The sequence below is a fragment of the Dromiciops gliroides genome, chromosome 1 (genome assembly GCF_019393635.1).
Source record: "Dromiciops gliroides isolate mDroGli1 chromosome 1, mDroGli1.pri, whole genome shotgun sequence".
Classification (NCBI taxonomy): Eukaryota; Metazoa; Chordata; class Mammalia; order Microbiotheria; family Microbiotheriidae; genus Dromiciops; species Dromiciops gliroides.
This window is the reverse complement of record NC_057861.1, coordinates 58,980,200-58,999,009: the sequence shown is the minus strand read 5'-3', so window position 1 is coordinate 58,999,009 and position 18,810 is coordinate 58,980,200. Positions and strand designations below refer to the sequence as shown.

The 18,810-nt window shown below is 37.9% G+C and overlaps 1 protein-coding gene across 1 annotated transcript in view; it reads right to left on the bottom strand.

Annotated features, from left to right (window-relative positions):
* The window catches only part of EPS15L1 (epidermal growth factor receptor pathway substrate 15 like 1), a 130,444-nt gene that overhangs the window by 82,992 nt on the left and 28,642 nt on the right, over positions 1–18,810 (bottom strand). The window contains exons 5-12 of the mRNA XM_043990400.1: positions 17,485–17,580; positions 17,188–17,250; positions 13,530–13,655; positions 10,336–10,395; positions 8,008–8,241; positions 5,188–5,345; positions 2,496–2,652; positions 1,927–2,012 (exon numbers count right to left, since the gene is read on the bottom strand). Coding sequence (XP_043846335.1) covers positions 1,927–2,012; positions 2,496–2,652; positions 5,188–5,345; positions 8,008–8,241; positions 10,336–10,395; positions 13,530–13,655; positions 17,188–17,250; positions 17,485–17,580 — 980 coding nt within the window. The remainder of the gene's footprint in view (positions 1–1,926; positions 2,013–2,495; positions 2,653–5,187; positions 5,346–8,007; positions 8,242–10,335; positions 10,396–13,529; positions 13,656–17,187; positions 17,251–17,484; positions 17,581–18,810) is intronic.

The window sequence follows — 18,810 nt, the reverse complement described above, 5'->3', positions numbered from 1 at the left end:
ATAAAAATCAAATGAGTTAACATATATAAAACACTTGGCAAACATTAAAGGACTATATAAATGTCGTTGTTGTTGTTATCTCCTGATATTCATTTAGAAAAGAGAGCTTGATGGATAAAGCACCAGCCCTGGATTCAGGAGTACCTGAGTTCAAATCCAGCCTCAGACACTTGACACTTACTAACTGTGTTGACCCTGGGCAAGTCACTTAACCCCCATAGCCCTGCCAAAAAAAAAAAAAAGAGAGAGAGAGAGAGAGCTTGAAAAGCAACGATGAGAACTGTCTGAATGTAACAGACACAAAAGAGTTATTGGCATGATTCAGGAGAAAGAGGGGGCAGCTAGGTGGTGCAGTAGATAAAGCACTGGACCTGGATTCAAGAGGACCTGAGTTCAAATCCAGCCTCAAATACTAGCTGTGTGACCCTGGGCAAGTCACTTAACCCTCATTGTCCCGCAAAAAAAGTGAATCACTTTGGGGGTAGCTAGGTGGTTTAGTGGATAGGACAACAGCCCCAGAGTCAGGAAGATGTGAGTTCAAATGCAGGCTCAGACACTTACTAGCTATGTGGCCCTGGGCAAGTCACATAAACCCAACTGCCTCTCTCCAACCCCCCAAAAAAGAGAATCATTTTCTAAGTAAGCATTAGAAGATTAATCAAATTCTAAGATCCCTCACACCTATGAAATACTATGATTCTGTAAGAGGATTCACCCACAATCATATAGCTAGTACAGACTCATAACATGAAAGAAGTTAAGCCAAAGTGAGGGCTCTCAAATGTTTTCAAATAAAAGATGTCATTTTAAAAAATCCACTAAATGAGTGAATTTAGCTAAATAGAACTCATGTTTATTTTTTTCCAGCAACCTCAACTCCTCAGTATCCCTCCCCCAATATGTCCAATCAGTAACTAAATATTGTTTCTCTCTCCAACATCATTCATATACACACACACACCCCTTGCTCTCCACTCATACAACCACCAGCCAAACTTAGGTTCTCATCACCTCTCTACCACACTATTGCCATGACCTCATTATTGATCTCTCTGCCTCAAGTTTCTCACTACTCCAATCCCTCCTCCACAGACCTGCCAGAGTGACTTTCCTTAAGTGCAGGTCTAACCATGACACCTCCCTACTCAATAAACTCCAGTGGCTCCCTATTACCACGAAGATAGTATTAACTCTTCTGTCTGGCATCTAAAGATCTTCACAACCTGACCGCTAACCTACCTTTCTTACTCATTTTAGAGTCCAGCCATAGAGGCCTACCAGCTATTTTTCATACACAATGCTCTAGCTCCCGTCTCAATGCCTTTTTACTAGCTTTGCCTCATCCCCACCCCCCATGTCTCTAATACATTCTCTCCTTCTCTGTCTCTTTATATTCTGGTGTCAAAACTTAGCTCAAGGGCAGCTAGGTGGTACAGTGGATAAAGCACCAGCCCTGGAGTCAGGAGTACCTGAGTTCAAATCCAGCCTCAGACACCTGACACTTACTAGCTGTGTGACCCTAGGCAAGTCACTTAACCCCAATTGCCTCACACACACACATAAAAAAACCCCCACAAAAAAACAACTTAGCTCAAGCCCTACTTTCGATGTGGAGCCTTTCCTGATTCCCTCCTATATGCCCATACACATATATTTGTCTCTGCTGATAGTATGTGAGCTCCTTGAAGTTAGGAGCTTTCACTTTTGTTTTTGTATCTCTGCTGTTTAGTACAGCATCTGGCAAATAGTGGGGGGCCCCAGGTCACAGGTGGCCCAAAGCTATAAATACATGTTTATGTATACTAGGAACATCAATTTTCCATTATTACACATAGTTTTAACTTGGTATTTCCAAGGGATTACTATATACTTTGTATAACTTTTAGAGACATTTTAGTGGAGAAAATACTAAAAGTATTGAGATACCTTTGAAGCTGAGCAATCTCCTGACTGATATCATCAAGTTCTTTTACTCCTGTGAATTCCCCTGATCCAAGGGTACTTGAACTATCCTAAAAGAAAATCCAAACATGCAATAATAAGATAATCATTTCTTAAAGTCAATGATTGTTATGACCAATCGATGCCTGGGAGGTCGCCAAACTGGTACACATTTAAACAAAGTAAAGAATAACAAAGGTAGCAGTAAGAGATAAATACAGAGAATTTCCCTCCCATGGCTGAACTTAGTCCAAGATTATAGCTATAGTGCCCAGGTGCGGAGTGGGGAAAGGACTACAGCAGTAGCAGCCCCACCACCACCATCACTACTGTGGCTTGCTATAAAAGTCACCACAAGAGGGGCGGCTAGGTGGCATAGTGGATTAAGCACTGGCCCTGGATTCAGGAGTACCTGAGTTCAAATCCAGCCTCAGACACTTGGCACTTAATAGCTGTGTGACCCTGGGCAAGTCACTTAACCCCCACTGCCCCGCAAAAAAAAAAAGTCACCACAAGAATGAGCTGAGGTACTCTTTGACCTCCCTTATACTCACCTGAAGAGGAGTGTTTCTTTCTGAAGGAGGGATCATGTCAGGGGACAATGCCTGAGGAGGATCAATTCCTTTATGAACCTTTTGTTGAATGAAATACATGGCTAATGCAAACTGCTCCTTGCTTAGCTTTCCCGTCTGTCTTGTATCAGCCAGCGCCCTGTAACAAGCATGGAAATGCCAATTACTTATTAAACATATTAATCCACCATGACAAATAAGTACAAAACACAAATCCAATCACCCAATGTTGTTAAACTAGCCCAGCTCCCCCACAAAAGTTACCCTGACAGCAAAAAGAATGAAATGAGCTGTTTTCTTCTTTTTCTCATCCCAATTTCTACTTGTCCAGCCTGAGAGGCTACATCTAAGGTTCTTTTAACTGAAGATACATAATTATGTCACCATTACCACATGATAAGTCTGATGCTAGGAAACTCCAGGTTAACTAGGAGAGTCTCTGTTTCAGCAGAAGAGTGTTGTATACATGGAGGGTGTGCTAATTTTAGTAGCTCAGATGGCTGGTCTCATGCATGCCTATAGATTACAGGCTACATGAAGGAAGCAGCATCCCATGTGTTCTGTGCTTTGGCCTGCCTATCATGTGTCCAACAGTGCCAAGATCCCTGCCAGTACTCAAAAAAATATTCATTTACTGGGCTTTTAAAAGGTAATTTCCATCACTAACAGCCACTCTAGAAGTCCCTGACTAAGCACAGAATTTCATTCGTGCAGCAAGGTACTAATAAATTTTACTGATTATCTGATACTTCTAAAGGTACCATGCATTTAGCTTCACTGCTAAATCCCCCTGAAGACCTGAAGGGAGCTTTCCTTTTTTAATTACAAAATCAACAATGCCACCTAGCTTCCTTTAAGTCTGACCAATCTGACTATGGAGAGTTTTCTTCCCCTCTGACCTAATCCATCATCTTTTATGCCAACCAAAACCACATGAGCATGTCATTATCAACGAGTTGAATCATGGAGCTTTGTGAAGTGGTAACTCCTACACTGCTGGAGAGAGTACCTGAGGTGGTTACTCTATGTAAATTCAGTGTTTTATAAAGCCAGAGAGGTGTTTGAAAGCATCCCACAAACCACTTCTAGTGAAGTAGCAATACTAATTAGCACTTATCTACTAGTGAGGTAAGTCCCTCCTGGACTCTGCCTCTTTACCCTCTGACTTCTCCAATTCCCTCAGAAGATCTCTGGATTCTTGGATAATAACTGAGGCAGCATATTATAGCAGAAAGGGCACTATGCTGAGAATCAAAAATCCTGGGATAAAACCTGAGTTATGCCACTGTAACTGTGGAAAAGTCACTTAAAGTGCCTTGAGGTTGTTTCCTTATCTGCAAAATCAGGATATTACTATCTGTACTATGCACACCTCACACAAGTGTTGGAAGGAAAAGGCTTTGTAAAGCATAAAATGCTAAAAAATGTGAACCATTATGATTAATCATTCTCTACTCTCTTTGTAAGATTCTCTAATGAAAAAAGAAAAAGATTCTCTAATGAAAGAGTTTCTACATCTCAGCAACCTGTATGGGTAATTAGGTGCTGAAGGTCTCTTGATATCAGGAATTGCAGAAAAAACGGAGGCCTATATTGCAGCATTGCAATGTGTACAGAGTAGACTAGGCTGATTACTCTGAGCCAATGGGAAGAGCAGGAGGAGGCTCAAAGAAGGGTGATAAGTATACTCTTCACAACAGTATAATTAGGCAGTTAATGGTAATAGCACTGATTGGAAAGGAGTAAGGGGTTAGGGTTAGGGATCTGGAGCCTACTGGAGATGTTCCCATAGGATGATCAGTGTGACTGTTAAAAGCAAATGTTAACTAAGCAATATTTAACATGTCTTCAAGAGTCACCTTTGGGAACTGATATTCAGCTGCTAGAATGTAAGCTCCCTGAAAGCTGGAATTATTTCATTTTTAAAATCTCAGCACCTGACATAGAACTGAGACAAAGCAGGTCCTTAATAAATGCCTCCTGTTAAAGTGATGAGCTTATTCCAATGATACTACCATGGTTCAAAAATCACATCTGGGATTCCAACTGTTTTTTATAGAACTCCATCTTTTGAGAGTGATTTGGGAGCCAAATTAGGTGAATGAAGCAGATAGTCAAACTGGGATATCGATTAAGGTAAAAACAAAAAACAATACAACCAGATGTAAAGCCAATTTCAAAGGGAATAACTTTGAGGAAAGTAACACTTATTTGATTGCACTAAGCTCTGCTATATTTGCTTTTTTAAAATAAACCTCATGTCATTAACTTATAATCACAGCCCCATTATTTTCTCATTTAGATTCAAATTTACCCCAGAACAGATTTACAATGTAAACCCAAATTTTTGGATGTTTATGATAAAATTATGTCAAAGGTAAAGAAATGCTCCCAGATACTTCATTAAATAACTTCCTGTAAACTTATTTGCAGATGATTAAGAACAGTTTGTCCCCTTGCACTAAAATTTCATATGACAGCTCTAAAGAATTCTATTAAATTATCCTTCAGTTTTACCTAAGGTTAGAAGGTCCAGCTCTTTCAAAATGTCCTCATAGTACCTGGCTGCCATCCCCCCCCCCTTTTTTAAACTTGGACTCTCTCAGGAACTACATCTAACCTCAAATAAGCTTCAATCAAAAAAGAAATTTTTGAAGAAATGTTTAATTCTTACCAAATGTGTGCTAAGAGACTCTGAGTAAGGCCCGAGTGAATAAATATTTCTTTCACTTCCTGGCCACTCACATAACCATCCATGTCCAAGTCAGTTTTCAGGAAAATCTCATCAAATCTCACTTTATCAGACATTGGTACCACCCAATTCACTGTTGGCTGAAAATAAAAAAAAATTTAAGTTAGTTATCTTTAAGAGGACCATTGAATCTACACTTTTTATTAACAAAAGCTGAGAAGTGACACACTAGCAAAAACCAATGATCATTCCATCTTGAAATTTCACCTCAGACAGTGGCACCAATGACAGGTTGCTCTCTTCAGTGCTGATTTCACAAGGGCAATTCTATTGAATCTATTATGGATTCATGATAAAACTTCCTTAAATATTTTACTTTGTAGAATTCTTGAAGTAATTGGTTCTAATTAATGACAATTTGAGGTATAAAGTTCCCTTTTATTCCCTATTCCCTTTATCAGCTTTCAAAAAAAATATTTTTATCCCAAGGCTTCTGTTTTAATGCATATAGGATCTGATGATCAAATCTCTGTCTTTACTCTAGTTATATCCTCAATGATTACTTATAACTTTTTTTTGTTTGTTTGTTTGTTTGCGGGGCAATGGGGGTTAAGTGACTTGCCCAGGGTCACACGGCTAGTAAGTGTTAAGTGTCTGAGGCCGGATTTGAACTCAGGTACTCCTGACTCCAGGGCCGGTGCATTATCCACTGCGCCACCTAGCCGCCCCTACTTATAACTTTTTAAATTAAATGAACTCCCAACTCAGTTGCTTGGAATTTTCATTGCTTCAACACTATTGCCATCATCTTCCTCTCCTCACTAAATAAAATGCTGAACTTTCTGTGTGTGTGTTTTTTGTTTTGTTTTGTTTTTTTGATGAGGCAATTGGGGTTAAGTGACTTGCCCAGGGTCACACAGCTAGTGTTAAGTGTCTGAAGCCGGATTTGAACTCAGGTCCTCCTGAATCCAGGGCCAGTGCTCTATCCACTGCGCCACCTAGCTGCCCCTAAATGCTGAACTTTCTAATCAATGTAACTACCATTTGTGGGATGTGTGCACTGAAGATCCACAATGTTTTTCATGGAGGTGTGGGTTTGAAGTCATATTGCTATATAATAATTATTATAATAACTAACATTATATAGTGCTTATACATGCTAGGCACTGTGCTAATAAGCACTTTACAATTATTTTATCATTTGATCCTCACAACAACCATGGGAGGTAGGTACTATTATCATCCCCATTTTACAGATGCAGAAACTGAGGCAAACAGATTTAGAGTCTTGGCCAAGATCACATAGCTAGTAAGCGTTTGAGGCCAGATTTTAGCTCATATTTTTCTTATTCTAGGCTGGACGCTCTACCTTGGGCTGAAGTTAAAAGAAGAATGTATCTGAAAATTGGAGATGTGATAGTCCCACTGTCCTGCACCCTATTCTAATCCCATTTTGATTATGATGCTCAGTTCTAGGTTTTAGAAGGAAATCTAATAAAATGGAGAACATGCAGAAGAGAATGTCCAGGGTGGTAGATGAGGAGATGATGACACAGTTGGATCTGTGGTTACAGAAGATGGCTAGAGATAGGGAGTGACTAGAGACAGGGAGACCAGGAAGCAGGCACATGCAATAGTCTAGGTATAAAGGTGAAGAGGTCCCATACCAGGATCTTGGCAGTGTCAGAGGAGAAAAGGAGATATATAAAAAGATGTTATGAAGGCAGAAAAGACTGGTCTTGACAAATGACTGGATATGGGAAGTGAGAGAGTGACAAGTAGGTTGTGAGTCTGAATGACTGGGAGGATAGCAGTACTTTTGATAAGAACGGGAAAGGTGGGAAGAATAGGTGAATATGAGAGAAAAGATAACAAGTTTACTTTTGGACATGTTGAGTTTAAACAGAATATCCAGCTTGGGATGCCTAAAAGGCATTTAGAGACGGGACATGAAGTCAACAGAGAGACTAAGGCTGGACAAATAGGTCCCCAGAAGAAACAACACTTGTTTTTTTGTTTGTTATTTATTTATTTGCTTGCTTGTTTGTTTGTTTTTGCAGGGCAATAAGGGTTAAGTGATTTGGCCAGAGCCACACAGCTAGTAAATGTCAAGTGTCTAAGGCTGGATTTGAACTCAGGTCCTACTGAATCCAGGGCCGGTGCTTTCTCCACTGAGCCACCTAACTACCCCCAGAAACAATAGTTTTCCAACCAACAGGCACACACAATGAAGGAGCCTGTGACAGAGATCTCTTCTGCTGGTGTGATAAGGTAAGGGAGGCAGAACTATACATGTACACACACACACACACACACACACACACACGTGTATATATGTATGTGTGTGTATTTATAATCATACATATAATCTGCACACAAATTAATTATATTTGTGTTTTCCTCTTTTAGCAGGTGTATATATATGCATATATCAGTGTGTATTGTGTGTACATATGTTATATGTGTTCACATATGTGTGTAAGTATACATGTATGCACACATAGAGACATATAAAATATGCACTAAATGTCTATATTTGTGTGAGTTTTCCTTTCTATTTTTAGCAGGTTGGTTTTGCCATGCACTGCCTGTTATGCAGTTAGAGACCATGATTAAATATGCCAAAATTGTATGTTTCAGATAACAAAACAAAAGACTGCTTTTGTCAGCCTATTTTGATAGCTCCCCTCCTCCAATTAGAATACTATATTTGGTTAGAACAATAAGTATGCAAAAAAATAGAAAGTGAAAGTACTTTTCCATGGAGAACACCTAGAAATGAAAACAAAATTAAAAACCTACCTGGGTTTGTTTTACGCCATGTTTGGGAGATAAGCTTCCCGTGCTGTTCAGACTGTTCACACTGCCATGGGAGGGAGTTGAACGTAGGCTATCTTTGGGTGGGGGACTTGCAGGAAGAACAGGTACAGCACCAGGAAAAACAGGTTTTTTTCTTTTGGAGGGTGGGATAAGTGATGGTGGAAGTACAGATGGAACTGGTTCTTTCTCAAGGGCTCGATATACTAGGTGCATCGCCTGCAAGTAACAAATGATAATAGACCTATAAAAGTCAATCAACAAAGAGAAAGACAAAAAAGAACATAAGGAACAGCAATAACAGCAGTTCCCATATTTATGGTTCTCTGAAACACTCAATTTAAGGAAGCTTCTAAACTAAAATTTAAAGAATTATTTTTCCTCAAATAAAAATATTTAAAGAATGATTTCTCTTTTCACATTTGCTAATTCTCCAGTGTTAGAGTTTTTGATACCAAAGTAAAATAACTGCACTTATGAATACACAATCCATTCATTGTTCTGAAAGTACTTCCACAAATCACACAGTTTCTAGTTTCCAAATTACTGAAATGTTACATTCTAAGACTGCTCAGTAAAAGCTGAATTACATTTTGGATTTATACAATAGTTTGGTTGGATTTTGCTTTTTAAAATCTGGCCTTGTGATTTCATTCATTCAGGGAACTTCCCATGTACAAACATTTACCACTGATTTAGATCAGCAACTCATCTTTAACTTATAAATAACTGACTGGGGCACTGATTTTCCAGAATCACACAACTAATATGTGTCAGAACCAGGACTTACAACCATCAAGAATGGCCCTCTATTATGTTTCTCAACTACTATGATAAATAAAAGAAAGTGACTTACCCTGCCAAAAATGGGCATACTTCATGTAAGCAGTTTGTTTAAAAATCAAAGTTAAGACTTCCTTATACATGCACACTAAAAATTTACTTTAAAATGAGTCTTTCTTACCAGTTAAAAAAACAACAAAAAACCTTTCAATGTACTATCTGCTGTTTCACCAGCATGAATGACAGACTCACTTTAATAGACATATCACAAGAATGTCAATGGTTATTTTTTTAAAAAAGGTTTGATATGTGTGCATTGTCAAAACTTTGATAATAAAGTAACAGTGCACACGGTGGGGCAGCCCCATCAACACCATTTCCCACTGTTTCAGCACACTATGGAGGTAACCCTGGGATCTCAAAGGCTATGTGTCAGTAGACCATGAGTTCTTGCAGATTCTGCCAAATAAGAATGGATCTGAGAATGTCCTGATGACAGATCAGGCCCAGAACATGTCATATGAGGACCAGCCTAGTCTAAATCTAGCTATAACATTACATTATGATGTAAGGCTGGTCATGAGGGATGAACTGGGCAAGGGGAGAGGGTGCATAATAATTCATAAATCAGACTGTGACCTGTATCAGGGGAGGAAGTACCCAGACTGATACCATAGTTAGTATCATAAGCATGTTATAAAATCAGAATTTTAAAAAAAGATATTTACAGATCATCTCTGAGATAGTGGTTCTTCAAAAACTATTACATATTGGGACAGCTAGATGGCGCAGTGGATAGAGCACCAGCCCTGGAGTCAGGAGTACCTGAGTTCAAATCCGGCCTCAGACACTTAACATTTACTAGCTGAGTGACCCTGGGCAAGTCACTTAACCCCAATTGCCTCACTAAAAACAAAAAACCCTATTACATATGATACATTTTAAGAATTAAGTTTTCTAATCATCTAACTTAAGTGACTGCATATTCCTCTTATTAATTACTCCTCATCACAGCATTTTCTGAAACCTCCAAAAGCATCTAGCTCTTTTAGTTTACTGCATATATAGTAGAAAGAATTAATTCTGTAAATGCCTGTCACTGCTATAAACAAAATACTAGTGATTAGATCAAAGAGGGCACTAAGCATAAGGAAGAAAGATGAGGCTGGAGAAGTGGCATGTACTAAGGAATAAAAAAGATATCAGTGGAATCAGGGCAAGGGCAGTGAGACACATAATAGATAGGAGCTATGGGCGGAGGGCAAGTGACCAGACGCACCAGGAATGAGAAGGGAAGGCAGCAGTGGGAAGAGAGTAAAGGGTCAGATACATCAGAGGGCAGCCAAATGAGGGGAAGTAGGATCACTGATCCAAACACAGGCCTGTTGCTGCCCCTAAAAGAAGAAAAAGGAAAAAGACAGAGAAAAATAGGGATAAACCTAGACTGTAAAATCAAGAAACCCCTGAGTTTCACATGTCCTTCCTCTGCATGTACACTAAAGAGTAACAAAGAAAGAAGAAATGGCCTACCACAGCGAATTCATCTTTGTCCAAATGTCCATCTTTGTCAATATCACTGAGATCCCAGACCTACAGTGAGGAAGATAAACAAAAACACTACTAAGAAAGAAGGATTCGATTCTGAAGATCCGTATTTTCATTTAGTCATTTAAATACATACGTGCAGAGTTTGGGGATATAGGAATGCCGAGAAACTCTAATGACCAGTAAAGTCAATTTTTCAAGGGCAATAGAAACAAAAGGAGTGAAATGTAGCTATCAAACCTTAAAAAACCTTAGAAAATTCAGATTTAGAGACAGACATGTTTAAGGGGATAAGGAATTCGAATCGAATTAGAATATATTTTCAAAAGAGTTTATAAGTATATTTTACTTAAATAAACATACTGAACAAATGCATAGGGAAATATCTTTTTAAATTCAATACCTGGCACTTTACTAGCTGCATGACCCTGAGCAAGTCACTTAAACCTCATTGCCCCGCAAAAAAAAATTTTTTTTCAACATCTGTCTCTACAGCTTTTTGCTCCTTTTCTCCCTAACACCTGATCATGATTACAATTGTGCCCAAGAAATCCACCCTTTTACCAACACTGATGTCTTAGCACAAAAGTTTACATTAATATTTCTCTTTTGGTATATAACTAAACTCAACATCAACCAAATTCTGTAGTTCCCAAATACAGGAGCTAGTTGACTTCTATAGGTTCATACTGGAGTGGAAGAATCTACACCTCAAGGGAGGTTTCAGGAGGTTCATTTGAAAGGGTCTCCACTGCATGCCCTCAGGACCGATGGGTCCACTAACATGTATTAACATTCTTTTCCCTATGAATGTTTTTGCACTTCAACTTCAACAGAAAAATGAGACTGTTCAGTTCTATTTTCACAATTTGTCATGGATTTTCCCAAGTTGTTAAGTTAGTACAAATTGTTGGGGGCCGGGGCGGCGGGGGGGGGGGGGGGGCAGTGCTGAGGATAGCATGGGGAAAAGAACAACAAATTGCTTTGAAAGAATTAGAAAATCTTTTCATAATATAAACCCAATCAATGTTGCAAACACTATCAAACACAGTGGACATGGTGGTTGGTTTTGCATGATTTTTCCTTTTTTTTAAACAGAAAAGGCTTATTTATTGTATGTATTCAGAAATGACTGTAATGTGAAAACAAAAGGCATCAACAAAAAGTTAAAATAAACATTTTTTTAAGCAAGTATATATATGGTGGTAGTGGTTGTTGCTCATTCATTTAGTTGTCTGGCTCTTCCTGACCCCACAGCACACTAATACTGTACCCATGGGGTTTTCTTGGCAAAGATGCTGGAGTAATTTGCCATTTCTTTCTCCAATGGATTGAGGCAAACAGAGGTTAAGTGACTTGCCCAGGGTCACACAGCTAGTAAGAGTCTGAGGTTAGATTTGAACTCAGGTCTTCCTGATTCTAAGCTCAGCACTGACCCACCTATCTGCCTCCTGTGTGTGTGTGTGTGTGTGTGTGTGTGTGTGTGTGTGTGTGTGTATATATATGGATGGATGGATGGATGGATGGATGGATGCATATAAGTAGATGGTACTTACCATCAGATATATATAAAGTATATGTGCACATTTAAACATATTTAAATATAAAGTGCTTCATCACTAAGGATGTGTTCACAGAGTACCACACACTGTATTAAAATTACAGAAATTCATAATAACAACAAAAATCATACCTAAAAGATCTAGCCTTAACTCTCTTATTCTGGGATATGATTTATAAAGTAATAAAACAAATCCCATAAATCATACAGAAAAAAGCAGTATCATTACCTTATAAGCACACTTTGTAATAACAATAATTATTACAATTATAACTAAGATTTATAGAGCAATTGAAGTTTTGCAAAATTATTTACATACGGGGCAGCTAGGTGGCACAGTGGATAAAGCACCAGCCCTGGATTCAGGAGGACCTGAGTTCAAATCCAGCCTCAGACACTTGGCATGTACTAGCTGTGTGACCCTGGGCAAATCATTTAACCCTCAGTGCCCCACCCAAAAAAAAAAAAAAAAGATTTACATACATTCTCTTATTTGATTTTCAAAAAGCCCTGTGAGGTAGGTGTTATTTTTATCCCTGTTTCACAGATGAGGGAAAAGGTTAAGTGACCTTTACCTGAGACACATAACTAGTTAATGCTTGAGGCAAATTTCAAACTCAGGTCTTCATTATTCTAAGTCCAGTATTCTGTCTACTAAGTCATCTCACTGCTTGTATAGATCACAACAGAGGTGTCAAACTCAAATATAATAAGGGACCACCACCAAGTCATACCTGAGAATCCTTGCAGGCCACAAACTACTTAGAAAATCACATATTAACATTATCTGTTTCATTCTATTTTTGTTTTGTTAAATATTGCCCAGTTACATTTAATATGGATTGGGCTATAGCTGGTAGTGTTTCGAGCTGCAATATACCCAAGGGAGGCTGCATGTTTGATACTTCTGGATTACAAGCCTAAAACATAGAGTTTGAGGGGTTTGTCCAGGGTCCCATAGCTAAAAGCAGTATTTCAGGAAATGATGACTTTTTTGGTATAGAACACATCCACACACACAGAGGCTACAACTATTCCACACTTTGTAAGAATGTCTTGCTGAGAGCAGCTAGGTGGCACAGTGGATAAAGCACTGGCCTTGGATTCAGGAGGACTTGAGTTCAAATCTGACCTCAGACACTTGACACTTACTAGCTGTATGACCCTGGGCAAGTCACTTAACCCTCACTGCCCTGCCAAAAAAATAATAATTTTTTTTTAAAAGAATGTCTTGCTGAGAGATGCTGTGGCCAACATTGTGGAATGAGCCTTTCCCTACTTCAGTAAGCTGGTGGTCAAACAACAAAAACACAATCTACCACCAAAGCCTTCTGCCAGAGCTTTTGCTCCCCACAAAGCCTTTAAGGTACAGGATTAGCTCCATGACACAATGAGGTGCTCAGAATAAATCTCCTTTAACAGGGAGCACATGAGCTTTTTTTTTCTCCTTCCATATTTCAAGATAATTGGTTTTCTTTGTAATTCTATGCATTTTATTTCATGCATTTCACAAAAAGATTCAGAGAAAGGGTTCATCCACAGGCTTCCCCAGACTGACACAAATAAGGCACAGACCCCTGGCTTTGCATGATCTAATAACGATACAAAACACACTTACCCTGCCCAGTATATCCAGAGGTAGCTTGGAGTTCATCAAAACTGGTTTTACTTTGTCTCCAGAAAGCAAACCGTTTATAGGTAAAAGGCTTTCAAAAATTCCATCAAATTTTGCTTTCTCTTCCACCTAGTTGGTAAGAAATAGCCTGAATAAGTAAAAAAGTGTGCCTGTGTGAGTGTCAAAAATGAGATCTTACAAGAAACCAAATGACAGCTAACCATTTCTCTTGCTGAGATCACAAGATATCCTCAGTACAGTTTCAGCTATGGCAACTTGTACAGGCTTCAAATGCAGATTTTTTTCCTTGAGTGAAAGAAATTTTCTGGAGGGCTGGCTACAGATTAGGGAGGTCACTGGCAATGAGATGGAGAAAATATAGGATGTTGTTCCCCGCTCTTACCCTGACCCACCATATGACATAGAAACAAGCAACTTATGTTGCTATAGTTGCAAATGCAAAAATGAAGATTAGAATTTCTATTTATCTCATCAGGATTAATAAGAACATGTGAAAGGGTTTTGGCTCTACAACAGAAAGCCCCTATATTAATATAAATATTTTTACCATATAATAATATGGTAAAGCACTATGCCCCCCCCCCCAAAAAGTAACTCAACTGAAAAAAAACCACCTCTAACTTCTGGTCCACATTTACAGTACAGAGACAGCTTAAAAGGGAGTTGTAAATTAAAATAAACTTGTCTAGCAGCCTATTCAGCCACCCACTGAGAAAACATCCTTTCCTGCATCTACCTCAGAAAGGCAAAGGCCTGGGTATGTGAAGACTGAGAGGAAAAAAGATATCTGATTAAATATAAAGAATTAGCACAGGCACTAAGGCCTCTGAAGCCATCCAGCTTGCAGAAATATGTACAATGCAGCCTCAGTTACATGATTATGCATTTATACTGAGTGAAATTTTTAAAAATGCTATATAGTAAATGTTTTTGACAAATAACAAGTCATAAATGCTTGGCTGTGGAACTAAGATTTCATGATGTCTGAATCAAACATAATGCAGTTTCCTACTTCTGTTCTTTACTCCAACTATTCCTTTTCAAGAAGAAAACTAGTTAGTGGAAAAAGGATAGAAGCAGTAGGTAAAAGATTGAATTTCTACTTTAGTAAAAATAGTTTAAATACTACCATTAAAACAACTCTCAAATTTTTAAAAATACAAAACCAAAAAATCCAAAAGAATATTTTTCTACGTTACCTCATGCACCCTTCTCCATGCACTCCAAAAAGGTAAGCAAAATTTTATTTAATCCACAGAGTTTGGGGGGGACGGAGGGGGTTGGTTTTTTAATGAAACAGCATGAAAGAAATCTGCTAGGGTAGTTTTCTGCTACTCTAATGATAATACATCATTTTATTTATAAAAACATTAAACTTTATCTTTCTGGTCACAACATCTTTTGTATCAAAATAGCATTTCAAGTGCTGCTTGCCAGACAGGTCTCAATAAACCAAAAACTTAAGGAAAACAGGATAAATGGTAGAAAAGTTATAAATAAAAACTAAGATTTAAAAAAAAGATCTTGGATGTCATGTTCAGGAGCTATACTTGTATCCAAATGGTATTTAAAATAATGTCATGGCTAAGTATGACAGGAAAAGGAGACTAACTGGTGATGTAGTGATAATGAGAGCGCACAGAGGGGTAGTTTTCAAATGAGGCATCCAAAGAGGATGCCCCAAATACACTAATGAGCTAGGTGGAGCCACAGGTGAATGTGGACAACAATGCCACAGGATGAGACGGAATGGTGGGAAGCAATACTAACCAACATCAATAAAATCAGAAGTATTTCAAAGTATCTAAGTCATAGTTAATCAAAGGATATAGAAAAAAATATATTTCTCAAAAGAACTGCAAACCATCAACAACCATGTGAAAGGAAGTTCCAAATCACTAATAATAAGAGAAATACAAATAAAAACAATCCTTAGGTTTTACCTTGTGGCTAATTTGGCAAAAATGAAAAAAGAGGGGAAGGGTAAATGTTGGGCTTGGGGGGGAGGGGATTATGGCAGTTTAGGCACAATAATGCACTTATTGACAGAGCTATGAATGGGCATAATCACCATGAAAAACAATAGACAATTATTCAAAGAAAGAGAGTAAAACATCCACATCCTTTGACCAGCAGATGCTACTGCTAGGCAATTACCCCCAAGGAAGTCAATAATAAAAAGCAAGGACTCTTATACTCTAAAATATTTATAACAGCTCTTTTTGTAGTAGCAAAAAGCTAGAAACAAAGGAGATGCCTATTGTATGGGGAAGGACACACACGCAAAAAAATTGTGGCACATAAAGGCAATGGAATAACACCATACTATAAGAAACAATACTACAAAGACTACAGAGAAGCAGGGGAAGACTTCTATGAACGGATACAAAATGAAGTTAAAGAGAACCAAGAAAACAATAAACAGAATAACTATGACAATGTAAATGGAAAGAACAAAAAAATTGAAACTGCATGCTCCAAAATTATAGTGCCCAAGCTTGGCCTAAAAAGGAATAATATGAGAGATACCTAATAGTTAATATTAACTAATATTTATAGGGGGGCAGCTAGGTGGTGTAGTGAATAGAGTGCTGAGACAGGATTCAGGAAGGCTCATCTTCCTGAATACAAATCTGGCCTCAGAGTAGCTGTGTGACCCTGGACAAGTCATTTCACCCTGTTTGCCTTAGTTTCCTCAACTGGAAAATGAGCTGGAGAAGAAAATGGCAAACCACTCAAGTAATTTTTGCCAAGGAAACCTCAAATGGGGTCACAAAGAGTCCGACATAACTAGGAAATTTTAAAAAAAAGGAAAATGAATATTTATATAGGGCTTTACAGTTTGCAAAGTGCTTTAATCCTCACAACAACCCTGTGAAGTACCTACTATTATTGTCTCCATTTTACAGATGAGGAAACTGGGACTGAAAAAAGTTAAGGCATGGCATCACAGAGTATCTAAGGCAGGATTTGAACTCAGGTATCCCTAACTCCAAGTCCAGGAGTCTGCCCAAGACCTAAGGAAACCACCTACCTTATACCTCCCTCTCTTCTTTGCAAAAAGCAGGTGGGGAGGACCTTTTTTGTTCTGTTATAAGGGATAGCTCTCTAGGAGGGGAAGGGAGAAGGGATACACTGGGAAATGTAGATGATGTAAAAACAAAAGGTAACATTTTTTTAAAAATTTTGAAACAAAGTAACAAAATTAGTTATAATGTTAACAAGTCCTCACTGGCACACCTATGGGTGTTCAGTAACCAGGAAGAATCATTATATAAAAACGTAAGCCATAAAATATTATAATTATGTAAGTACAGTCTCTTAAACACAGACATTTGCTTTCATCTATTACTCCAAACTGTAATTTCTAATATCAGACTGTGAGTTCCTTCAGAGCGGGAACTATCTTTGTATCCTCAGTACTAAGCACAGTGCATGGCATGTATACAGTAGGCATTTAATAAATAATCAATGACTAAAATTATTTCATCGGTATTCTGTACAAAGTATTTCTCACTGAAAAATGTCTGTGTGTTATCATCATTTCCAGAATAGGTTCTGAGCAGCCTTAGAAACATTCCACAAGAAATTTGCATAGAAGAATTCCCATAGAACCTCAATGATTCCATGCTCAACTTACCCTAACAGCCCAGTGAGACTCAGCTGAAGGCGGTGTAACCAACAAAGGACTGCTAGTGTCATGCTGAAAAGAGGAAAAGATTTAATGTTAGTACCCACTCAATATTATTACTGTTATTAGTATTATCATTAATACGGACTAAAAATCTTACTGTTTTTACTCAAAAGAATAGCAATTGCACAACTTATACAAGAAAGGAAAAAAGAAATCCTGCGTTGGTGCTTGTAAGAATAAAAAAAATAATTCACAAAACATAAAAGTTAAATTTACTTAACAGTTTTAATGATAATCACTTACAAATTTTGGAGGTGGGAGATTCAAGTTTAGGCTGCTCAAGTTAACTTCATGGCCATTTTGTGCACATGCTATTAGTCTCAGGGCAACATAGAAACCCTAAAAATCCCAAAACACAGTAAGTCAGTGTTTGATATCAGACTTTTTAAAATGTGCGAGCAAGTGGTCTTCAGGTGTTGGTTTCTAGGAGAATTAATTTAATTTTAACAGTGCAGACAAATGAGCAAAAATCTAAATCACCTGAAATTTCTTCTATTAGCTCATGCCAACTGACCACTTTTTTACATGTGGTACTTGATAAACTGTACGTTTCCTGCTGCATTATGTCACACAACTTAAAAAATATATTTTGAAATAATCTGCTCCTAAAATTTATGAAACATTGAAATAAGTTACATTTTATATGCAGTATAAATTATTAAAAAGTTCAAGGTTCCAAATTACAGATTAAATATAAAAACTGTTCATTTCATGGAGTATTTTACAGTTACAAAACACCATGTACAACTTAGATCTCCACTCTCATTTAACTTTCCAAGCAGCCAACTATATAAGGTACTTGTTACCTATGTCAGAAGTGTCAAAGCCAGGATTCATACCCACGTCACCTGATTACAAGTCCAGTGTATATCATGATGCCACTGTTTTTAATTTAATTTAATTTAAATTTTATTTTAACCTGAAATACTGGTTACTTCATGTGTATACCAAGGTCCTAACTCAGTATCTCCCTTACAAGCAGATGATTTTAGATCCTACAATCCTCTGCAGCTGTCATTCTAATGATTTCATATAAACTACAGCTGTCATATGGGTGACAGATTCTTGAACTGTATTACAAACATCTGCATTTCACCCATAATATTTAGTGATCTAAATGACTCCAGAAACACAGAAATAGAGATCACCCATTACTTTTCAAGGGCAATGGCTCCTTGTAAAAGGAGGCCTGAGCTCCCAAGAATTGTGATCCAGGCTGACACTCACCAGTTTGGTAAAGTAGCCAAATTATTTCCTTTTCGGAGCCACAGAGTCCTCATTTATGAAACACACTATCCCCAATACACGGCTGTTGTGAGGAAAGTACTTCACAAACCTTGAAATTCTACATAAAGGTGAGCATTTACAAAGGAAACTAAGGGACAATGGGATAGCCACTTCCACATGGTTGGGTTTAAGCTTGTATAAAGAATTTCAGATTCCAGGTCCAGCACCTTTCAACTTATTCCATGTTATTTAGCAATAACAACTCAATAAATTATTTTTAATTTTGATTTTTTAAAAAGCAAGCGTCTCAACTTGACCTGAGATTTTCAACCATTTTTGAGG